The sequence below is a fragment of the Telmatherina bonti genome (assembly GCF_933228915.1).
Source record: "Telmatherina bonti genome assembly, chromosome: 11".
NCBI lineage: Eukaryota > Metazoa > Chordata > Actinopteri > Atheriniformes > Telmatherinidae > Telmatherina > Telmatherina bonti.
In genome coordinates, this window is record NC_136629.1 from 19,569,661 (window position 1) to 19,594,400 (window position 24,740).

At 40.2% G+C, this 24,740-nt stretch overlaps 2 protein-coding genes across 2 annotated transcripts in view; both read right to left on the reverse strand.

The window, feature by feature from the left end:
• Positions 1 to 1,323: 1,323 nt before the first annotated feature.
• On the reverse strand, positions 1,324 to 2,859 carry LOC306762302 (putative E3 ubiquitin-protein ligase TRIML1; the record flags this gene model as incomplete). The annotated part of the gene is made up of 5 exons (XM_079248745.1): positions 1,324 to 1,895; positions 1,989 to 2,131; positions 2,208 to 2,254; positions 2,358 to 2,591; positions 2,743 to 2,859. Coding segments are annotated over 5 exons (1,113 nt in total), but the record flags the coding sequence as incomplete, so codon positions are not given.
• A 2,211-nt stretch (positions 2,860 to 5,070) lies between these two features.
• The window catches only part of ablim1a (actin binding LIM protein 1a), a gene marked incomplete at its 5' end in the record, with an annotated part of 33,106 nt that continues 13,436 nt past the window's right edge, over positions 5,071 to 24,740 (reverse strand). The window contains 21 exons of the mRNA XM_079248679.1: positions 5,071 to 6,079; positions 6,318 to 6,394; positions 7,319 to 7,397; positions 7,921 to 7,928; positions 8,134 to 8,194; positions 8,406 to 8,467; positions 9,680 to 9,803; positions 9,959 to 10,044; positions 11,604 to 11,651; positions 11,905 to 12,005; positions 13,349 to 13,482; positions 13,596 to 13,631; positions 13,933 to 14,091; positions 14,898 to 14,975; positions 16,047 to 16,111; positions 16,573 to 16,660; positions 18,453 to 18,546; positions 18,642 to 18,768; positions 20,283 to 20,392; positions 20,878 to 21,061; positions 23,624 to 23,767. Coding sequence (XP_079104805.1) covers positions 5,966 to 6,079; positions 6,318 to 6,394; positions 7,319 to 7,397; positions 7,921 to 7,928; positions 8,134 to 8,194; positions 8,406 to 8,467; positions 9,680 to 9,803; positions 9,959 to 10,044; positions 11,604 to 11,651; positions 11,905 to 12,005; positions 13,349 to 13,482; positions 13,596 to 13,631; positions 13,933 to 14,091; positions 14,898 to 14,975; positions 16,047 to 16,111; positions 16,573 to 16,660; positions 18,453 to 18,546; positions 18,642 to 18,768; positions 20,283 to 20,392; positions 20,878 to 21,061; positions 23,624 to 23,767 — 1,979 coding nt within the window. The 3' untranslated portion in view covers positions 5,071 to 5,965. The remainder of the gene's footprint in view (positions 6,080 to 6,317; positions 6,395 to 7,318; positions 7,398 to 7,920; positions 7,929 to 8,133; positions 8,195 to 8,405; positions 8,468 to 9,679; positions 9,804 to 9,958; positions 10,045 to 11,603; positions 11,652 to 11,904; positions 12,006 to 13,348; positions 13,483 to 13,595; positions 13,632 to 13,932; positions 14,092 to 14,897; positions 14,976 to 16,046; positions 16,112 to 16,572; positions 16,661 to 18,452; positions 18,547 to 18,641; positions 18,769 to 20,282; positions 20,393 to 20,877; positions 21,062 to 23,623; positions 23,768 to 24,740) is intronic.

Genomic DNA, 24,740 nt, shown 5'->3' on the forward strand with positions numbered 1-24,740 from the left:
GTTGTAAAGGCATGCTTCTACTGGGGTGAGTGGTGATCTTTCACCGGTGACCATTAAAAGACCAAACTCAGTGGGAGAAGGGAGGTTGTTCCTGAGTCAGATGTTGGAGAAATCCTCTTTGGTTTCTGTTCAGGCACAGCTTAAAATGTTTTTTTTTTTTTTCCAGCATTTATTGACTATGGGGCTGATACTGAATTTATTGACGCTGGTTTGGTTAAATCTCTGAACATTTGGTCCCTCTTGTCAAGCTGCCATCATCTAAGGAACTTGGGGAGATCCTAGCCCAGGAGGTGTTCTGGTTACATTTGCTTCCTGTTGACATAGTCTCTGACAGTGGGCCTCAATTTGTTTCCAAGTTCTGGAAGGAATTCTGCAACCTCCTGAGTATCCAAGTAAGCCTCTCTTCTGGGTACCGTCCACAGACAGATGGGCAGACAGAGCAGGTCAACCAGGAGGTAGAGACTAAGCTCTGCATGTTGTGTGAACGAGAACCCTCTGTGGTCGTAGAACCTTCCCAGGGTAGAGTATGCCCTGAACTCACTGCGATCCACTGCCACAGGGTTGTCTCTGTTCTACACTGTTTATGGATACCAGCCGCCTATCATCGAACTACAGGAGAATGCTGTTACAGTGCCCTCTGCCTACCCTGTCTACACTGTTGGACAGCTCCCCGGCAGTGGGCCTGTGGGTTGAATTACCTGGTTGACTGGGAAGGCTATGGGCCAGAGCAGTGCTATTGGGCCTTTCCTCGTTTTATTATGAATCAGTCCCTTGTCCGGGAGTTTCATCTCCGCCATCCTGACATGCCTGGTGGTCCTTACAATGTGAAATGATTCTTGAGTGTTATTTTAACTGGCATTATGCTCTTATATAATCTGACTTTGTTTATTATTTCAGGGGAAATCAGAAGAATGCACATGGTCATGTATCACTGAGTTATGTTTTTCAGTTTATACATATTAACTGTCTCATGGTATATATTTCCAAATTTGACCCAAAAATAACCAACTAACAAAACAGTGTGTTTTTTATGATCTGGAGCAGACTCACCTAATTCATCAATGCTTGAATAACTAAATCTATATGATGTTCTCTCAGGTTCAAAACCCCATGCTGCCATATAGGACAAAGGAATAACCATTCGGCTACCCTAACCATCACTGTGAGTGGGCCGTCACAGAGATGCTAACATGGATTTAAGCTCTACTCATAAATAAATGCATGAAATTTGGTCATTAAAACACTTTAAAATGTTTGCTATTGGTTGCATAGAAAGTACAGATTTAGCTTGTAATTACTCAAGATTCTCATTAGAACAAGCAATCAGAGATCACTGGTAGGAGATGAAGAATTACATATAGTTATGGGTTTTGCATTGTTTCCGTTGTGGTCATGACCAGGACAGAGGGCCAAGTGGAGGCATTCTGAAAAGATTCCAGCACAAAAAGAGAAGAGGGGTATCATTTTGTCTGCCTCCAGAAACGTCACCAACCCTGCAGGGAAACTACATAAAACACCAATCCGATGGAAACGTTTTGTAAAAGGAAGCTGGTGAGGCACCCCTCCATGCCACGCTGTATATTCCCCGTCAAAGAACTCCACACACCAGGACTCAGCTCCCCGGCCAAGCCAGCAGTCCTCAGATGTGCCTTTGCGGGGAATAGTAGAATAGGTAAGGCCAAGCTCCCAGTAAGTCTTCCCAGTCACATCAATCTCCCAGTAATGGCGACCGAAGCTGAAGCCTTGCAAGCTGATGACGTTGAGGGTGGTGTCAAAGCGTCCAGCCACATCAGGAAGTTCCTGCCAGGTGTCTGTGTAGGCCACACTGTCACCTTGGGGAGAAACAATCAGCTTTGGGTGGGCTGTCTCTGGATCCAGTTGCACCTCGCTGGAATCTGAGGACACATTTTTTAACATTTTTACATGCAATGGATGCTGAATAGGTTTTCATTTTTATGATTGATAGTAGAAATAAAGGGTGAACTGACAACTCTTCATAAGCTTCTTGATTAAAGGGGTCTGTGAGGAGATAAGCAGAAGCATGCTGTTGGTGAGGCTGATGATCTGCTCAGCTTTAGCTTCGTCTAGGTGCACGCTGCTCGGGTCTGATTGGCTTAGTAGATCCATAACTCTGGGGAAAGCAAAAAAAAAAAAACTCACTTGTTGCTACAGTTAATACTAAATTTTAAGATTTGTGTAATCCGTACCTGTCAGCTGTATCCATGTCCTCCTGCTCAGGGTAAGAAAAGAAAGACTGGGGAACAACACATAATGGTGTTGGATTAATTCTTTTTTGAAAGCAACAGGTTTTTATGTCACTTTATATTATGATTTGCCACGACTGTCAGTGTTTTTACCATTGTATCAGGTTCTGTGTCTATCTGGTCCAGTGCTAAAGTAAGCCTGGCCAAGTCCTGCTCTATTTCCTGGATTAGAGAGCAGTTCCTTTCCATGAGCGTATCCAAGGCAGAGACAGCAGCACGCTCCTCCATCTCCAGGTGGGACAAAGTAAGCCTCAGGTCCTCCTCCAGGACCGTCTGGATCTCCTGGTATTTCCTCATGATACCTTCCTTTATCACAGATGATTTTCTCTGAGACAAAGATGTTTACCGTACATATTAAATATACTTTCTGATCAAATGATTTTTTCTTTAAGATCAATAATAAGATGTTAATATTTTTGTAACTGATTCTTCCTCAGAGAGTCTGCAGCTAAATCTCACATCTCTGAGCATCACTCACTGTGATTTCCGACTGCCGTGCAGCCAGTTTCTTCAGTCTGTATTTCACTGCTTCTCTTTGCTTCTTTAGACACTCTTGTTGCTTTTCTAATGCATCCTGTAGAAAAAGTTGCACACATGATTAGTTTGGCTTGTTTCAACCAGAGTTGGCCTGATGTCTGATGAAATATTGGTTAAGATGAGCAGCTGCAAATGCAGAAGCAGCTTGATATGAACATAAAGTAAACAAGAACAATGTGTAAACTGAATGGCATCATAATTAGAGCAATAAGTGTCTCTGTATGCAGATGATTAACTTATATATTTATCACCTAACTTGGCAAGCCATCTCACCCACACACATTTATTTTTCTTTTAGAAAAGAGCTGAACCCTTTTGTTTTATTGTTTTTGAAGTCAAAACTGAGCTGCAAGGTATGTGATGAGTCTTTATGGATGGAGTATGAAAACGTGGGGTTTTTCGTAAAAATGCCTATATATGCTTATATTTTTCTTTTTTAATGCTTTATCTAACAACCCAAGACTGTAACCTTACCGTTGCTCTATAACAAAAATAAGAAAAACCTGAAAGGCAAACATCTCTCCACATCAGTGCTGCTTCTTTGGGATAAAAATCAAAATAACTTTTTTTGTAATTTAATAAGATCATCCTGGAGCCTTGCATGCATGCAAAATTAAATGCACTGCATTATGGTTAGGAGTGACACCACTGAGACAGTACAATTAACTTTTATATTTAAACATTATCAATTCATTAATGTTAATGCAAATGCCAGAGCACATAAAGGTTTTTTACTTTACAAAAGTTCCTTCTCAGATTTGTTTATCATAAGACATCTTCTCTCATTTTCAAAGGAAGATATTTTTACATGTGAACATGTAAATGAAAACACAAGTGCAACAACTGTGACAAATTTGAATATGAAAGGATTTGATGACTTTATGACTTTTCTGTTGGTTTGAGTCTGGCCAAGAAGATGACTCTGTAACGACAGAGCAGCATTATACAAGAGATTTTGATGAAGTTTCAGTCTTCGGGTGTGAAACTCTAAAACCTTTTTCAGGCTGTTGGTTTTTAACCTTAATACCAAACATTAGGTACTTGGCTTTCAGTCTTTTGGTTTGTTTTGTTCTTTTCAGCTTTGTATAAATCTTTTCCACCCACCAGGAGCCCTCAGTGTCTTTCTCCTGTCTTTGGCTGGATTTTAAACCCATCTGTATCCACTTACCTTATAGAAACACAAACGTCTCATTTTCTGCCAGATTCTATTTACCGCCTGGTTGTTTGTATTTATTGTTACTGTTATTATTAATGTAAATTTAAAAAGAAAGCTCTTTTTTCCTTGTTTTTAAACACTCCTGCCAACCTTCTTGCACATTTACATAAAGGGTATAACTCTTAAGTTGTCCTTAGAGTCATTTAAATATGCCAAATCGTCAAGTATGTCATGAAAAACAACAAACTAAACAAACAAAGAAAAAGAAAATCTGCTGATAGGGCCTGGAAAAACAGGAGGTGTTATTTGTTATTTGAATGCATGTGGGGCAGGTGATGAGCTGAGGACAAAAAGCTTAAACAAATACATCACCAAATCAATAAGAGCAAATCACTGGGTTACTCCACTGCTTTTATATGTCCACATCTCCATTACGGTGTCAGCTTTTAGTGTAACATTTGCTGATGCCTTACTGGTAAGAATCAGACTCACAGGATTAAAAAAAAAAAAAAAAAAGAAAAAGAAATCCAGTGGATGCTTTACGTCAAATTAACATTATATTCTACTTTTTAAAAAATCATGCTAAGGAACAGCTGTCTTTTCTTTACTCAGGTGTCAAACACATTCAAGAATGTTTTCTTTTTATAAATATGCTGGACACAGTGTGTTTCACACCTGTCAGAGCAGACGACAGACAGACAGACAGATAGATAGATAGATAGATAGATAGATATTCATATGTGTGTGTGTGCGTGTGTGTGTTTGTTTAGAGTGGCAGTGACTGGCATTAGTTCTGGTCTTCAACATTGTGAAAATATGTTTGTTCCATCTCATTTGCCTAAATATAAGTAGTCATAAACGGAAAATATTTCCAATCTAGTACTTGTGGTGTGGAGCCCTGTTATCATTTGTCTGAAGTTACTCATCGTGTGCCCTCTGGTCACTGTCCATCCTGTGCCATGTCGTCAAACTGGCAGTTTTAGCATGCAATGAAAGAAAACAATGAGCAGGAAAGAGGCCGTGCTTAACTTTGGCATAGCAGAGGGCCATCATGGTTCATGGTGATTTCAAGCTTTATTGGCTTAGATTTCATTACAACAAATGGCAGTGTGGGTTTTCATTTATAAAACAATACTTTCAAATACAGTTGTTTCTTACATAATTGGTTTTAATCTTTTTGACAGTTAATTTACGTTGGATACGGCATTAAAATATATTAGAATTTGTACTTCCAATAAATGTAAAGGGAGGAGGGTCTAATCGTGTTAATGAGAGCCTGAGAAGAGAGACCGTTTTCGTCTGCTCAGATGAAAGTTTTGTCTGCACAAAAGCCAGGGGAAGAAGACTGATGATAAGTTGGTGCTTGAATGATTCACTCCATGTAGATCCAGTAAACAGTTGGTGGGTTCGCTGACTGTTTTCCCAGAGACTTTTCATTTTTTATTTAAAGACTCACTGAGCCGATTCTTGCAAACTTTGGGCTAAAAACAGTTTCAGCCCAAGCGAAGGAAAGCTGACACACATTGAAGCTACAAGCATGGGCAATCTGTAATGGTGCCATGAGGTTTCAATGTAATTACAAAGTTCCACAGGAATCAACAGCAACAAATAGTAGGAGGAAACAAGCAAGAAAGTAAGGAAAGCAGTTCCACTCAAAGCAAAGCAGGAGGTAAAATAAGCGCAATCAAACTGAATAACTCTGCCCGACTCATCATTCATTCTTTGTCATGTTTGAGCATGGAAGATATTCCCAGTCACTGATTGCTGTGTGTCTAACTGGACAAATGTTTCAGTTCATCATCTCAGGAAGATGCAGGGCACACAGTCCATTTCATGGCTTTCTTAGTTATATCAGAATAAAACAAACAACAACAAAAAAAGAAAAAGAAAAGAAAATTTAAGAAAAGAAAAACAGAAGAGGAGTAAATAAACCAGAACCTATGTTTAGATTACAGTTGTTGTGTGCTATCTAAATGAATGTACAGAGTAATGCATGCTGCTCTGAGAGTTAGAAGAGCTTGGCCTTCTTTTTCATGTCGTTGCGTTTCCACAGGGGAAGCCTGTCAAACTCCTGGATCTCCATTCCAAAGATGTCAAAGAACGTTTCAGGTGCTAAGTGGCGCTAGAATGGAGAACAAAGGTGGAGAAAAACAAAGGAGGGCAAGGGAGGAGTGGGGCAGGAGGGAGGAGTGTTCTCAGTTAGGCACCAAAGCTGTAAAAAAAGGACCACTGCAAAAATGACAAGAAGCAAATGCATACTGCACATTCCCTGCCCCGGTTGAAATTGTGTAACATGCTGTTGACACAAAAAATTAAGAAATGCAGTTTCAATTGTGGAAGATCAGGTGGAAAACTGATACCTCCAGTCTGGTTCTGTCCACATCCCTGGGCAGTTTAGCTCTCCCTCTACTGGTTATCATGAGCATTTCATATGGATACACCTTCACAAGGAGACATTAGTCAGTGAACAGGTCACAGATACAAGCTTGAGTTAAGCCTCAAAAACTTGCAGACTATTAGAATTACCAAGCAAAACCATCAAATTTGGATATTTTGGTCATTCAGACTGTGAGAAAGGGAACACTAGGGTGGGAGTACAGGTATGTGACAGGACTGTTTTTTGGGGTTTTGTTAGGTTGTTGGGAAAATGCGGGTGCCATGGTGTGCACTCCATTTAGTTTTTCTTTGTGCTGAAACGTGCAAAAGATTCATAATGAGAAAACATGACAACAGAATTATGTAACAGGCTGCGTTTTTAGTTATTTAATGCAAACTAGAAGAAAAACTACCATCAGTAATGTAGGCCAAACAAATCCACATGGGAATGATTGTCCTGGAAATCTCAGGTACTCGTGATTTTCTAAATTACTGATGCAAGACGAAACTGGCTCATCTTTATCATAAATGGAAAGCTCAATAAGTCGTTTGGTCAACTCATATCCATACAATAATGAGTTTACCTCTGTATAGACTAAACAATATACAGTGATATGAGTTGTTTTGGATGACAGTTGGGGCGTTGGATTTTCCACTGTATGCTGCATACAGTATCCAGCCACTTTAAGAAAAAGCTATGTGCAGATGAGCATGGAAAAGCCAGCATGCTAAGCGCTAGGGTGACTTGGCAGCTCCTTAAGCAGCATGCTGAATCAGAAAAAACAGCTGAGGTGAGTCTTTGGCTTTCAGTAATTGATTGTTTTAACTGATTTCACCCCTTTGTTTTGGCTTGATCATTTTTTAGTTTGTGCTAAAAATGAAAAAAAAAAAAACAAAAAGCAACAGAAGAGAAAAAGGTATCTATTTTCTACTGTATCTCAGTGTAAATTGCAGGGTTGTTACTGGTACAAAAAGAAGAAGATACTTGCTTTTGGTTCCAACATATTAGGCATAGATACTCCCCTGTCCATCCTTGCAAGTGCTGCACGGCCATCCTTAATGTGCTAAAGAATGAAACATACACAAATACAATATAGTGGAAGGGGACTGCAGAGTTCATGACATGAATATGTCCTGTTTTCATTGGATGGAGCAAGTAACTTGTCTAGTTTAGTATCTCAGTAAGTAAGCTGGGCAAGTGTTTATGTTTTTAAATATGGCTGCAGTATTTTCTCTTCGCTATGGTTAATTTCAATAAAATCATGTTTAAATATAATTTAAAGCTTATGTCATCACACTGAACAACACACAGAACAAGACATGAGGCAATGACTGTACACTGCTTTTCTACTATGCTGCTTCATCTACTGGGCATTGCGTGTTTGCTTCTTAAATCGGTTTGAAATCACAGCACTACATGCCCTGTAGTTGACATTAATCCAACAGTGATGCAAGCACATAGCAGGAATTGGGAAGGAGGGGGGGGGGTGCATCCAGGGCAACGTGTGTCTTGCAACCCATGAGCAAGCAAATATATGAGGCAAGATGAGGAGGCATGCCATGTAAAAAAGCAGACGAGAGACATACCTGAAACTCTGCAGGACAAAATGGGACAGAAAATGAGACTCACAGTTAATGGTTTTGCTGTTGAGTCCCCTGCCAGGCTAATAACTACAACACTGCTGATCCTGATTAAAGCAGATATTTCAAAGTGCACGTCTTTTTATGTACAAACAGCAAGCCACTTCTGAGTACTGGTGCTTGTGAAACTGACAGATTTGTTTTGTGGCTAACCCTCACCTCTGCCTCCCCCACACATGTCACTGTAGCTGTTGTACTGGGTGAAATCTGTTGACTGAGGCTGCAGAGGAGACAAAACGGCGGCTCATCAACATGTGGACATTTTGTTGTTGAATTATTTAAGATGCCATTTTTACATTCCAGTTGTTAAATCAGACAGTTTTTTTTCCTTTTTTATGCTTATGCCAACATTTAGTTGATTTACTTTTCATAGTGATTAAATCTTTGCAGAAAACATTTGTATTTTTGTGTTTTTGTCCGCGAGTCCTCACCCGATGTAGCCCATTCCGTCCATAACCAGGCAGAGAGTTGGTCTTGGTTGGAGAAGTAGGATCTGAAATACAAAAACCTTTAAAGTTGTGTCTTACATTTGATTAAAAAAATGCAAATTATTATGCCACAGATTTAAGCCATTATGTTACAAACACATGATATAGAGAAATAAGGTGTCTATGGTACAAGTACAAGCACAGATCTTTTGTTAAAAGGAACATATCATGAAAAAAACTTTTTTTAAAAAACAACTTTTGAGTCTGAAGTCACTACCAACTCAAAATCTCAAGAAAACCCCATAACTAACCAGGATATCTAACTTCAATATAGAGTTTCTATTTTTATTTTTTTTCCCAGTTAAAAGTTTAAAATTCTGATTTTCTGTATGCTGTTGAATGCACCAGTAATGGCCCCAGCTATCCCAGCATTACAAAAACTTAAAGAGAGACATTAAATCCTGCAGTTTATCAAGCTAAAATGTGATGAAAAATTGACAACAGTTGTTTTTTTATATAACTGATGTATTACTGCACGACTGTCATGCTGATTCAGCATTTCTATGCTGTAACAACCCGTGCAAGTTCATTGCATCATCAATGACAAGATTATGCTTTAATCTACATTTACTGCATGTTTCCAAACAAACTAAATCCAATTATGTCACAGTTTCACATGTTTGGGGAAGAAAATGAAATGCCAATCCACTTAACATGTGCTGGTTTCTTTAATAACTTACTAAAGTCCCACCAGAAAGTAATAAAGTACAGCTGACTTTGTCTGGCTAATGGCGGTGGTCTGCAGATTCGAATTAGCCATGGTAGTAATGCTGGATTTTATCTGAAAAGTGCATTATAACACATAAAAACACCATAAAAACTAAATAACAAGATAAAAAGTTTAATTTTAATGGGGAAGAACTTGTGAGCAGCTGTAACTGGCTGAACTACAGATAAGGGATTACTAATCTTTTTCTTTCTTTTTATTACTCTGTAAGGAGCTACATGCAGACTCATATGATAATAAAGCGCTTCTTGAGTTCATATTGTTTAAACTATGTCCAAATGTATGTTTACCAATCTCAAATGAGGAACAACTTAAAGAGGATTTGACTGGCTTGCTCCACCTTTTAAAACCAGCTGCTATGAAAAGAGTGTGTCACCTAGATGTCATTGGGCCCGCAGAAAATTGTGTTAGCTTAAGAACAAAAAAGCGCATAATATCTATTGTTAAGTGCATTGCTAATAGTTCAAGAGCACACGGAGCTACTCAGTACCTGCATCACAGTTGTTTTGTTTGGGATCGTAGCGCTGAGCAGAGAGGCTGCGTGCATGCCGCTCCCTGATCTGCTCCTTTTCCATCTCCTCCTTCAGGATTAGCTTCCCCAAACCTGACTGAATCTGAATACATAAATATAATTTACAAAATTCAAAATTAACCCTCAGGCATCACAGTCACTTATTATGATGGCTTGTAATAGATTGCTTTATCCCATCTTCAGAGACTGTACTGGGTTTGTTAACCGTGCCGATATTAGATGGTAAATCTGACTCACTTTACTGAGATGTTCTTCTTGGAGCTGCTTTCTTTTCAGAGCCTCTTCTTCCTCTTCTTCTCTGGATCGCCTCCTCCCCTCTGAACCTGCAGATGCCATGTAGAAACCAAGAAAGTTACACAAAAACATACAGAGCCAGGTCCCCTAAAAACATACATGTCCCCAGACGACGCCATGCTTCGCTTATACCGCATTATAAACCCACATGTAAAGAAAAACACAACAAAGTTTAATCAATCAATGAGAAACAGGTAGACATTTGAACACAAATGTGAGACAGAGTTGACGAGACAGACAAACAGAGGGGCCTGTTGGAATATTGGACTATACTGACATGGAGAAGCTTACACATCATCACCCATGTCAAGATTTTAGTGGATGTCTGATACACAAAATGGTACAATGTAGGACAGACAGACAAAAGTTTGAAGTCAGTCTCAGTTATCTCTGTCCAAGTCATTTGTGATACTTTTGCACTTTGCTTGAGCGCCCAACATGTGCAATAAGACAATGTAAAACGGTGAAACTGATGCTACCTCAAGCAGAAAATAACATGGCGGCAACAGAAACCAAGCTGCACTTTTTGGCCTGTGCAAGCAAAACTTAAAGGGCAAATACGGTGACGCTGGAATGCGAGCGTGAGCCTGGAGGAAAGCAGTGATGGAGTTTAGCTCGGGGGAGGAGAAATAAGAGGAGTTAGGTTGTGCTGAGGTGAGTGTTGTACCACCAGGAGGCAGTAGAGCGGACATGCCCATCAGGAGCCTACTGTACCTAAAACAGTGAGAGAGTGGGGCCAACAGTCCCCCTCACATCTCGAGCTGTCATCCGGAGAGGGAGCATGGGCAGCGGGAAAGGTGGCGGACCTGATGATGTCATCAGCAGACTTGCTTTGATGCGCTATGGCAGCTGTATCTAGGTTGGCAACCATGGGAGCTGGACTATCAGTGTGTGGGTCATAGTCTCAACCACAGGTAAACATCATAGCATCACTGGATCATCAGGCTCAACAATCATTCAGTCCTGCTTCATCAGTCTACAGTGCAAGGATGTCTTTCCTAACAAGTCACTGCATAATCATTCAAGTCATCCCTCTAAGATAAAACCTGCCAGTGAGAAATATAATATAACATCAAAAGCCAGAGTTTGTGACTTCTGGCTAAAAATACATCAGACTTTCCTTCTTTTTTCACTGAGTTCTTACTGAAGGAAATATTCTTGGCCTCTTAAGCAGAAGTGGTGCTTGGCAAACAAAGAATCAGAATATGTTACTTTTTACAGGTGTGACTTGTTAAGATGGACAAAGTGCAGCGTCTGGACAAGCTACAGGTCCGACAGCAAGAATTGGAGACAGACTTCAAACAGCACACTGACGCAGAGGGTGACTATGGTCAGATGAACACACACAGTCAGCTGAGTTAAGTAACATCATAACCAGGAAAAGCACCGCGATGCTAAATGGACACAGATATCACCTAATAATCGCCAAACTACCATTTTCCAAAAGATAAAACCACTCATTACATAAAGGTGGATCCTAATATGCACCTGATTTACTGAAATTTTCAACATTCATTCTTTACTTTTCTTTCTTTGAGCTCTTTTCATACTCAGATTATATTTAAAAAAAAAGAAAAAGAAAAGGTACCGTGTTGTTTGTAGATTGGTGGTTTTCTGTAGATGTTGCTCCCCTGATCTGAAACCAGTCACAAAAGGCAGTTAGAGACTAAATGACGTCTCATTTATAATTGAATATGACAAAATTGGTTTACATTACGTTTGGGCCTCTGTCCTGTTATATATCTCTATACTTGTTAAAGACGAAGGGAAAAACACAAAATAAAAGAAATAAAAACAAAGAAATAAAGAAAGAGACACAGAACAGAGAGAGAGAAAGAAGAAAAAAAGAAGAGAAAGAAAGCAGTGACAGGGTGCGCTCCAGCTCCTACCTGGGAGGTGAAAATGTTTTGGGGTCTGAGAGAGAGGCGGGGTGACTGGCCGGCTGTCGGGCCTGAGCGGGAGGGGGGAGCTCCGGCCACTCGGCGGGTCGGTGCCTCCAGTGAGAAGAACCAAGAACATAAGAACATAAGAAGGGACACTAAAGGGATACCACAGATGTGAATGCAACACATGGGGACCAGCTGGACCAGGCGAGGCCAATTTCAGCAAATGGGATGCATTCTGGATCTTAATGCGGTTAGTGGGACTGAACAGAAGCAGATCAAATTAGTAGAGCTTCATGTGGAGAAATTAAATGGAGATGTATGCAGATGTGTGGTAATCTGTTGCGTTTATGATGACAAAGTCAGTACTTCCCAGCATGCAACGGTAAAATATTTTTTTTAAATAAACAGACTTATCACCTTAGTCTAACACTTTGTAATGCAACACTAAGAGACGAAAAATATTTTGGATGTTAGGTTTTGATCACTGATATCTTTAAAGTCATGCAAAACTGCAAACAAACACCAAAAGCTTCATGGCAACTTTGCACGAGGATGTGCAAAGCACTGTAGAAGAGATGCATGCTAGTAAGGAAGAGGTGGCTTGGCTGCATGATTTTGACCAAGAAAAACATTATTTTTGGCATTTGCACCAAAATGACAAATGGTGATGGGCCCAAACTGCAAGATAAGGCATTGATTGGAAATGGCATCCCATGTGACGATGGAAGTGGTGTGCTTCTTCAAGGCTGGAGTGGAGGGCAGATAAGACTGGAATGGGGCCCTTACCTTGGCTATGGGGGAGAAAGTGGTGTCTGAAAGGGGATGTGGGGCGGGAGTCACTATTTCTGGAGCCCACACTGTTACTGCACAGAGAGGAGCAGAGCTTCTGCATGCCTGTGAGAGCCTCTGCAAGGACGGAAGGTGTGGGACAATGGACAAAACACCAACACCAGGCAGAAGAAGTGGACAATATGGAGGGAGGGACATAGAGGGTGGGACGGCGAGGGACAAAAGAAAAGGTAGATATACAGGAGTCAAATGTTGAAAAAAAGAGATAAGTGAGAGGTAAGGTGTCTACGAGATAAACTAGGAAACACATTAAAAGCTAACTTTTAATGGCAAGAAGCTAACAGGCACTAACAAAAACAAAATTTGTATTTAAAGATGCAAAATTGACTATAAGGTTGTTACAAATGTGGGATTAAACAAGAAAATATATAATAACCTTAAGTCAATTTTGGTTATATTCCTCTAAAGTGGTTAAGAGATTATAAGGAAGGTAGTGGGAGGCCTTAATGTGAAGAGATCACTGATCAAACTCAATTACAGTATCTTTACAAGAGTCATCTTCTTAACCAGCAAAGATCCCAATCATCCCATATAAAACCCTGAAAGCCATTGTCTTTAAAATGCACCAACACTCACACAGAACAGTTTCTTTAAATACTAACCTGGCCTGTGGAAATGCTGTGGTGAGCGCGACAGGGTGGGGGTGTAGCCATGGCGATTATAAACTGGTGATCCTATGGATCCCTGACTGGTGGATCTTTGAAGGATCCGCTCCCGCCTGTCATAATAACCCTGACACACACACACACACACAAACAGGTAGCTTTACAAACAGTTGGGAATAACAGTACACTGCATATTACACTGTTAATAAAGACAATAATGAATCTCAACAACTTGCTCACCTCTCCAGGTGGTGTTGGTGACATGTTTCTTGAGGACTAGAAAGAATTAAAAAAAAAATAGCAAGTTATAACATTTCCTGACTTAATTTTTTATCTAGTTCAGAACACATTGCGGCAAGTCTTACCTTGTCATCAGGCAAGGAGGAACGTTCCCTCCTGATATTGTGGAGCTGTGAAGGACACAGAAAATCAATAGTGCAATAAAACCCATCTGGAGGAAATAGTTATAGCAGAGGAAAACTGCATTACATGAGAGTTGTTTGTTTCCATGCACTTTCCCCATATGCCCAGATATGATCAGCATACAGAAAAAGAAGCATGCAGTCGCTGTGTTTACCTCTCCCACACTCTCTTGTCTCTCCTCTCTCTCATCCAGGGATGTTGTGTACATAGGTTCGTAGGTAATAAGATCGGGACGTTCAATGTCATAAATGGCTTTGACTTTTGGAATGGCAGCTAGGTCTCTGTAATCAAGGATCTCATTGTCTACTTTTGCCTAGGGAGACGAATTAACAAACAAACATGCAAACACACACAAGAGTAAAGGGAGATTACTACTGACATATCGGACTAAAAGAATCAGCACAATCTAAAAACTCTGTTTCCAGAAAAGTTGGGACATTTTCTAAAATGCAATAAGAACTCAAACTTTTGTGATCTGTTCGTCTACATAAAACATGCGGAAACACATTAAATGTTAGTCCAGAGATGGTTGTCAGTGTCATCGCTGACCACCTTCATTCAGTTTAAAAGATCTAAATGTCCATGTTGCATCTTATTTTCCCGGTTTTACATAAGTCACTTGTTTTGGAACTGAGGGAACTAATTGCTGCTCTTTTGTAAGAGGAAAATATCAGTTTCACAACAGCTCAGGTTATCCTCCATTATTTGTAGTCTTGCACAGAGAAACATGATTTTGTAACTTTTTTAACTTAATAACTGAATTTGGTACAAAGTGATGAGACATTTCTTATTCCTACTCGGAACAACTAAACCTGCAGTAAATGTTCCTTTTATACCCAATCCTGGCACCCTTACCAGTCACTACTTAATCTGTTTATATGCAGTTAGTTGCATGTTAACTTGTCTGTCTTCCTTCGCCTCTTTCACAACTTTGGGTTTGTTGCCAGTATGAAATTTTAAAATTGTTTTCAAAAGATCCAAATTAAATCAATTAAATCAGTAAAAACACTGAAAGGTTGAAACAAATGAACAAATGAAAAACCAAGGATGTCTTTGCATTTTAAAATGGTTCCAACTTCTCTATGAAGGAGTCTTGCATTTAGCTATGACATTTCTTACATAGATCGTGTGACCCGGTGAGCCAGGTATGCTTGAACCAGGTCTGGAACAAATACTTTCGGAGGACGACCTCGTAGGCTATGAAAAGCAAACACATTTGATCCTATTAGATCAGTAAATGAATACATAAATAAATAGATAATTAAATAATATCTATAATCCACTTCCATCTGCACATAGTTTAGTCCCACAAATCCTCCAACAGAACACCATTTGACCTTTATAAACTACATGAGCGATGAGGGGCGGGACCTCTCTATTTATACTTTATGAAATAAATGAAGCACTTAGAAATACTAACATGTCATCTTATGTTTACTACATTCATTTGCAAATTTGCAAAGTGAATGAGTGTTTTAGTGCTGTGATCTGATGCTCCCAGGAGCATCATGCCTGCTTATGGGAGGTGAATATCCTGAATGGCAGCAGCAATTAGCACAATTAGATGAGCTTTTCACCTAAAAGATAAAGGATGATTTAGATTTTTTTTTTTTAATTCAATCTGTCACATCTTGTCTGTTCCTCCAAATGTGTACACATCTTTGACTCATGCACTTTGTTAATGAGCGCAGTTCATCAGCAAAGTGGTTAAAGACAGGACTGAATGGCTCTGTATGACACACAAAGGAGGGCACTGCAGGCTGTCCCCAGCAGGTGGCAGCATACAGCGCATCGTGTCCTATAGACATGGTGGAACACAGGGTGATGCCATATCATAGCCAATAGCGAATACAGTACCTGCCTTTCTGTTTTTTGGAGGAATAAGAGGGACGGAGGCAAAAGCTGTGGAGGAAGGGAGAGGGGGGGTTCACAAGACATCACACAGGGGTTGTGCTCTCTCCTGCCCAACTCAGTTCACACACACATATATCAATGGGAAAGTGTCCACATGTAAATATGAACAAATTTTTACAGGCGCACACACACACACAAAGGGCCACACACACACACACACACATGCGCGCACTGCCAGCATTACCCGAGCAAGGAAAATATCTAAACCACAGCAGGTTAAGTTTTAACAGTCCAACAAGGAGGGAATAACAGCTCATGTAGACCTCTGTTAAATATTCAAAGTTTCTCAATTTTTCTGGGGTGTTTCTTATGCAAAATGAACAACAAAGGAGTCAATGGTTCCCAAACTCCTACCCGCTCCCTGTGCCTCTCCTCTGTTCTGGTTGTGTTCTTGCAGCCAGGATGCCAGACTGTTGACCCTGAGGAGGAAGACACAGAAAATACAAATGTTTTTATTCATGACAGGTCAGCCACAATCTGGTTGTTAATACAAACAGGTGACTTATTTATAGTCACCGTCACATCTAATACTATAAGGAAATATCAGAGAAGAGGGATGCGTAGTGGTTTGGAAATGATCATCTACATAAAAGATTCTGGAGTGACTTAGTAGAAACTTGAAGAAGAAAACATTTTAAAAAAAAAAAAGCTTTTGGTGAGGTTTTGTTTTGAAGATGTCCAGTATTTTTGCACGATGGCATGCAAAACAACATTTATCAGAAATCACACCTCCATTCTTGTATTATATCCAACTTTAAATGCAGTGGCATTTTAGCCCCTTAAACTTGACTCAACCTAAAGTGGAGCATGCACATCATCTGCTTTCATTCAAAGAAAAGAAAACCCATGTGAACACAAGGGTAAACATAGATCCACTCACCTTGCAGATACATCTCTTCTCCTTCTGTGAACATCTGATTGCACCTGCTGCATCGCGCACAGCTGGGGTGGTAGTGCTTATCTCCTGCCTGCAAAACGCAGCGCACAAAGCAAACTTGACATCACAGGAAAATGAAGATCAGTGAAGCAAAGAGAGCGAAGCTGAGCTGGGACTTCTAGGCAATAAACCTGGTGCTCCACCTGCTCTCAGCTACATTTCTTTCCTCTTCCTAACACCCTGTTTGTGCAAGAGAGAGTTTCATCAGATCCACTGAACTCATAACTGCTTTTACCTCCTTTGAAGAATTACTGAAGGTAGCAATGACCAGGAGTGGGTGGATATGCTACTCAAAAAAAACAAAAAAAGGGGAAAAAAAACCAAAAAACACTTCCTCCGTTGCTCTCTGGGGGTGGGGATATGTGGGAACATACTGTACTCTTACTTCATTTTATGTTCCAGTATTTGCAGCAGTTTATTCAGAATGTGACCACCCTGACATCTATCCACTTGACAGAGTCAAGCTGCCTTCAAATGTTTGAGCGTGCTGCTTTGTGATAACCTGGATAATGCAACCCATTAAAATGATCTGATGGCTAGAGGGCCTAAACTTCCTGCTTCACTGATGTGGTACTTTGCATGCAGAATGATCCATTATAAAGCCTGTGTCACATTGACCAAGGCTGATAAATACCCAAATCAAATGTAGCTTGCCGTATAACAACCCTCACTAGCATTTCAGCACACAAGTGGCCACTCAAACTCGTACAGCTACTGCCTAATAACTGGTATTTTCCATTTTACTCCTTTAAAATAAGTCACAGAAGGACTGTTTCAGGTCCAACCAAGGCTCTCTCAAACTGAATGTCTCTTTCAGACACTCTTCCTGCTCTTTTTCTCCACATTTCCAGCTGTAATAATGACCTCTGTGTTAATAAGCCATTCATATTGCTCTACCAGAGGAGCAGACAGTATTTGAACTAGGACTTAGGTCAGTGATTGCTATCAGGCAGACTGGAATGTCTTTGGTCCGGCTGATCCACTGGCAGTGGCTCATGGGTGAGATGCTGCAGCATTTTTGCTATTGTCATAAAGACCTGCATTAGTCCTGGATTACTGTAAGCCTGACTGGCTGGCTGGCAGTGACATTTTCATACCATCAAATGACACAGAACTTAGCATCTGATTGGATCGCTGTCGTACAGACAGGCTTGCACTTGTTAGTCAGGATGTAGGGGTAGGGTGTCAAACACTAAATTCTGGTAACATTTTACATAAAAGCAGCTCACATACAGTTAAAAAAAAAAAAAAAGCTTCAACAGAGAGTTTCGTAATAGTTGCATGACACTCCAGATTAATGATTAATGATCACATCCTAAATGTCAGATTGCATTGGTGGTTTTATGTAATATTTACATAATTTATAGCAATGAGAGCTTGTGTGAGTGAGTCTTTAGGCAGTGTTAATATGACTAAAAAAATCTACTAAAATGTAATCTTTTAGTTGGATACAGTCATGTCAAAAATCTACTTGGCTTGGTGCTGAGGAGATTACGCCAGAGATTACCAAATTAAATTTCACAAATATGTTGCACGCAACATCCCGTGTCTGTGTGCAAAGCACAGAGTTGTGGTGAAAACTCAAACTATGATAAGTCTGAACCTATTTTTGCTTAAAAATGTCATATAATCCATTATATACAATATTAGTTTTAGACCTAAGGCAGTTTTTTACCTGTTGTAATAAAGATTACCCTCAGTATATTTACCTGAAATTCATACACCTGATTGCTGAGGTCGGTTGCACTGCATCTTTCCATGCAGTGCTGTCAAATAACTGCAGTTAATTGCAGGATGTGTATCTGCATGTGTGCTTGTCTTACCTCTAACACTTTCCCTGTGATGAACTGATGGCACGCTTCACACTGAACTCCAAAATGGATCTGATAGTCTTTCTCACAGTAGGGGGCGCCATCCCTGTAAGGAGAAGGAGAAACAGACTGGAAATGTGAACATGATCCAGATCTGGATTTGACCAGTCAGGCTGTAATAGCAATATAAAAGCTGCTTACTTGCTGATGTATTCCCCAGTCAGAACTTTGTTGCAAGCTTTACACTTAAAGCAGCCCAGGTGCCACTGTCTGTCCAGTGCAAGAAGAGCTTGTCCGTTCTTAATGTCCCGGCCACATCCTGCACAATCTGCGAAAGAAAATGCACAAAAAATACTCGGAAACATTCGCAATATTCACAACTGGATAAGTTATGGCATTCAAAACGTGAGACGTGCTGTCAGTTCTGACCCTACACACTAGATGGCGTTAGAGAGCAACCAGTAACGCTCTGACAGCCGTCCCTTCACATCATCTCTTAGCTCTAAAACCTCCATCAATTTTCAAGCAGGATCCTGAGGCTCTATAAGTGCAAGAGGTTGGTTTCTAAAAGAACAATCTTCCCGTCATCGCTTCTTTAATGAATAGAGGGGTGAGAGGAACACAGCTCTCCTCAGACACAGGGGATGATAACTTTGTGAGGCATAACAAGGTTGGGATGATGACGCGAGTAGAATCAGCATGCCTTATTTATAGGTGACCTTGTCTAGAAGCTCTTCAAATGCCAACAGAGAGACCAGTGGGGATGAGAGAGGAGGGGGAGAGAAAGAGGAAGAGCAGGAGGGAGGATGTGAAACTGGGAGAGGAGGAATACACACCCCCTGATTCAGAGGGAAGAAAATGCACGGCTATGCATTATTTAGCAAAGCCTGCACAGAAAGAAAGGTTATGCTTATGGAGAGGAGGAAAGAGAGGCTTAGGACCTTCCTGAAAGGTGTACCTCCATCTCTCTTCACACATGACTGGGTTGTAGGGGAGTTCCTGGGATGTTATGAGGAAGTTAGCTTGACACCTACAAGCTTAAAGTTTACAAAGTTCTTTACAGGTTAATTTCTACATAAATGAGCTGTTTGTCATATAGAGGATCACCCTCCGTGGCCAGAAGTTGATAAGATTATGGATAAAGGTTCTATTTCTGGATGAAATCTACATTATTGGTCCGTAATGACACATGCTTGAGCGCACCACAAGCTTCTTTGTCTCATTTGAGGCATGCCAAGCTAACCACAAAGCAAATGTGTTTCATGATGATGAACTGTAGATAAGTAAAGGATTAAAGGTGTGGAGGACAGATTAAATAGCTTGCACAGCGCAGGTTTAGTTTCTTCACAAATCCAACTTTGATTGTAGTTGATTCCTCCTAAAAGCTTACAGGCACTCCGGAACTAAAGAAAACTCTCCAAAACTGTAACATAACCTCTTCAATAAACATAGTTTCACAAAATGTATTATTCAGAGATTCATGCGTCTCCAGTGGGAGATGGTATGAAGCTGCATGAGGCAGCGCAGCAGCAGATTCTAATGAACAGCCACCAACACACCGCTGTTAGTGACAGTCTCTGTTGATTCATTCTGTACCTCTTTAGATGGTTATCTTCAGCGAATTATATCCTAATATTCAAGCAAGATGACAGAGTTGGCCCAAACATCACAGCTAAAACAACTGGCAAACACCTACTGCAAACGTCTCTCATGAATCACACCTGGAAGCTACGTCTTACAGACTTCTTGTATTTCATAAATGTTCGAACAAGAGATTTTCCAGCCCAAATGGCATTTTTTTCAAACCTGTTCTTTTTTGTTCACTAGACAATAAGTACTTACTGCTGGACCCCAGGATGTCCTTCGGTCCTGGAGACATGGGCTCGACACAGTACTGACATAGGCAGTCCTTCCCGTTAAAGGTCACCCTGTCCCCGGCAGGGAACGGTCGTCTGGAAGACAAACAGTCAACAAAACATGAGCTGTTGCCTCATGGCAAGCGTAACGGTTTATTTGTTGTGGACCGCAGGTCGCTTGACAGAGCTGAAGATGACAGGGACCCATGATGGGGAAGTGTGTCAACACTGACTGCCTGAGGAGTCTATTTAGTCAGACAATGTACAGACATGACACACCGCATCCTACTGTACACCGTCAACGGGAATTCCTGCCACCCTCAACATTGTTTATCATGTAACTGAATGAGAAGGTTATACACACTGCAGGATTTTTCATTGGGGACGATTATGGTCAGAATCAGAAAATAAACCAGTGCAAAGATTAGCTTTGAAATTTTTATATAGAGATGTTTTGATCAAATTCAGTCCAGAAGAACAAAATGCTCTCAAGCTGTCTTTTCATTCCAATTCAAGTATATTTAGAAACCTCCTTATTCAGTCTCATCCTTATTCCTGTTTTTATGTCAGCTGTATCTTACTTGCAGATGGTGCAGACGAAGCAGGCAGGGTGATAGGTCTTGCCCAGGGCAGTGACCACTTCTCCCTCAACAAAATCCCCACAGCCATTGCACCGGGTGCCGTGCATGCGTTGGTAGTCCAGCGTGCAGAGATACTCTCCATTCTTCATGAAGAAGCCTCCCTGTGCAAGGTCGCAGCCGCACACTATATGGGACACGCACACACATTTGCTCTCATTTAGTGCTGTGCACGTAAAGCCAGCCGACTCCGCCATGCATCGGTGGCCTTGTTACGGCCGTGTAATCCTAAGAGGCAAACTGAGCGCGTAAAATGGATGTTGACTAAAATGTCACTGAAAAATACATTTTAACAGCTCAGTGTATGACAGTGGGAAGTGCAACAGAAAAGCCTTCAATAAACAGTGTGAAAACAACACAAAAAGAAAAAACAAACTAAACCACCTCCCTTTGTTGTGGCTGCATTTAGAGTTCATGTCTATTAATCAGCACTTGTACAGTAGAGTCATTTTAAGAGGCTGAGCACTTGATGCAGGAACAATTGTGTAATTGTTTAACCTGGGAAATGGTCTTCATCTGCTTTTGAAGATAACTTGCAAATATAGTTTCAGTTTGAAATAAACTTCCATCTATTCATATATAACCTTGCCATCTACACTAAAACAATTGGCGAAGGCAGAGATGCTAAATGAGAAACAACTGAGCTTTATTACGGAGCGTCTGACTCCAAAGACTCGTGTTTTAAACATGGCATCCAAAGGTGACTTTAGCAGCTTCATGATGTCAAGTAGAGACAATAAAATGTCATTTTTCTTACATGGTTTATTATTAAATGTGCTAATATTCTAACTTGATAGATTTTTAAGCAGGATTTCATAATGTTTTGGCTGTAGCCCATCTTTCTGGTAATTTATCTGTGATTATCAATCAAAACAGTGAGGATAAAATTTTTAAGCTGGAGGCAAAACAAAAAGGTTTGAAGGAGGCAAAAGGTCACAGTGTGCTACCTGAAAAGCTTCAGGGCTCCGTGACTCAATATTAAAACTGACATGTCTTCAGGTCCAGCGGTGAGATGAAATACAATTTCTCAAAAAAAAAAAAAAAAAAAAAAAATTTAATTTGGGTCATGGTGAAAATTTTTGGTAAATAAAAGCTGTTTAATTCTCATGCTCAGTCAGTGACTCTCACTGACTGCAATATGAATGTTGTATTGTTACCACATGAACCATTCTCCTTAAAACACAATAATATTTAACATACGTGTCTTTAATATTGACAGCTCATTATGAAAGACATGTTTTACAGAGCCACAGCAAAAACTGCATATTTCCTGCAAATGCAATATGAGGTTTCATCACAGTGTAGGCATGTGATCACATGCATCTTATTTAAACCACATCCCTGCCTACCACATGCACTTCACCTTCCCAGCAGCTCAGAGTGAGCCATTTGGAAAGGGCTACAGCTAAAAGGGGAAATATTTCAATGCTTGAGATAACTGCACCTAATAATTGTTATGCAAAGAAGCGCACTAAATCCAGGGGATGAATGGAGCGGGTGAGAGAGAGAATCAGAATTAATTGCATTAGGGCTCAGGCATGATGAGATTAGCGTGTGAGCTAACTGAGTTTCGAGAAACCCCACAGTGAGAGATCTGGTGGCCTCTGTCTGTGATGTCCAACCGCTTCCACGTTTCATCAGATGCATGCCGTTACACAAAATACCCTTTTACAAACTTAATAAAGTTGATTTATGAAATTGAAATTAAAAAGAGTTCCAGGAAGCTGAGAAGTTGTGCATTTGGGTAAAAACGTCTTATTTGGGATATGATATCAGCTGACAGTTATTATTAGTCACTTTGTACGATGACGACCGCACCGTGCTTAGAGGGTGGTTCTTTAAACTGTCCTCATGTCCACTTTGACAACTGTTAACTAGTAGTAAAGGACAGAATTAGGTACTAATCTGTGTTATTCTAAGCTGCAGGTGAACTAAAATAACTCTTTAGCAGTGTTCCCATCCCCGATTAACTACAAACATTCAACCGGACAAGACCAGGTCAGAGTGAGACTTTGGTTCGGCTGTAAGCACCAACACTGCAACTGTGACAGAATAGCAGAGAGGATCACTAACAGTGCTGAAGACAGGTGGGATTATCACGGTGACATGTTGGAGAGGTCTGGATTGTGTTTTATTTTAATGACACTTTATATTCTTAAATGATGCCACCAGGCTGACCACTTGTAAGACAGAAAGGACTTACCATAGTGGGACCGAGTCATCTTAGTTTTACTACCGTCAGATTGTTTTTTACACACGTGGACATGAGGAAAATCCCTTTTTAGAAAGTAGACTGTTCTTTATTTATTATGCAGGCCACTGAATGAAATGTACGAGCAGCACAACTATCATGCCAGTATCAGATTAGCAATGAATTTTAAAACTTCACACTTCAGCTGCACTTTTTCACACAACTCCCACGTTGTTTTTCCTCTGGTCAGAAAAAAAAAGGTCTATCAAAGCTTCCTGACGGCTCACTTGAACATAGTAAACACATCACTCAGTGAGCACTGGTAAGAGAAACAAAATAAAATTAAATTAAATTAAATTAAATTAAATTAAATTAAATTAAATTAAATTAAATTAAATTAAATTAAATTAAATTAAATTAAATTACAGTTACTTAAGCAAACAAAACACCCAGAGTTTTAGGAAGCCCATGTATTATTCTAGGATTATTTTCATTTACCTTTGCAGGTGAAGCACTTGAGGTGAAAGTGCTTGTTCTGCACTCGGAGCACCTCACCCTTACATGGTTCCCCACACTTATAGCACTGGATCAAGGGCTTCTCTGTGGAGTGGTGGTGGTGGTGTGTGTCCTGTGCATGAGCCACTGCAAGAGTTGAGACATTAACATTATAAATGAGGTGGAAAGTTAATGAGTCAGTTTTTGTGACGTTGCTGCACGTCTCTTTGTCTGACGAGGAACCTTATTCTGCAGCGTCACACAAACACCACAAATAAAGATCCACTGCTCAGAACATGTCAGGGGTAAAAATAGGAGCAGCACTGAGGAGGAGAGCACAATTTAGGGTTCAGAGCCAGACAGGCTCTAAGGAGAACAACGACCTAAATATAGTCCAGCTTGATCAGTTGAGGTCAGACAGCTGAAATGCAGAGAGGAGCATATGGCACAGAAAGTGTATTGATAAAATCAGCTCTGCTACTTTCATTCCCAAAGGAAAGTACAATGTAAAGCAATGTCCCATTTTGTCTCACTTTTCCTTTTCAGTAATCATTTGACTAGTTCCCATGTTTTAAAAAGAGTCGTTGTTTTAACAAGACACCAAATAAAACAAGAAAATTATGTACGTTATTATCTGGTTTGGAAGGAGGTCCGTTCTTTGCTGTGGGTGTTAAATACTGAAATGGTGCTTTGCTTAAGTAAGGCCTCGTAAATGCTGTGGTTCAATATCATGTTCTGCTGAAATTGCGAAGAAGAGAAATAATAGATGGCAAAAACACAAAAAAACTGTTTGAAGCCAAGTCTTTTTTTTTTCCTCTGTATTTTGACCTAAACTGAAAGTGTGGAGGAGCCAGAAAAAAATAGAGAAAGACAAAAATGCCTCATGATCAAGTGAGACATTGAACCACAGCAATTATGAGGTAAAAGGCAGTGATGGCCCTTAAAAAGCTATGATTGTAGAGCCAAACTAGCAGTTCTATTTCTGTACCTCGGTGTTTCCACCTAAAGTTTATTTTAGCATGCTAACAAGCTACTAATCACATAAGCATTTGACAGGCATTCACATCACGTTTTCCCACAGAAACTTAGCATTAAACATTACATGTAGCAAATATATCTG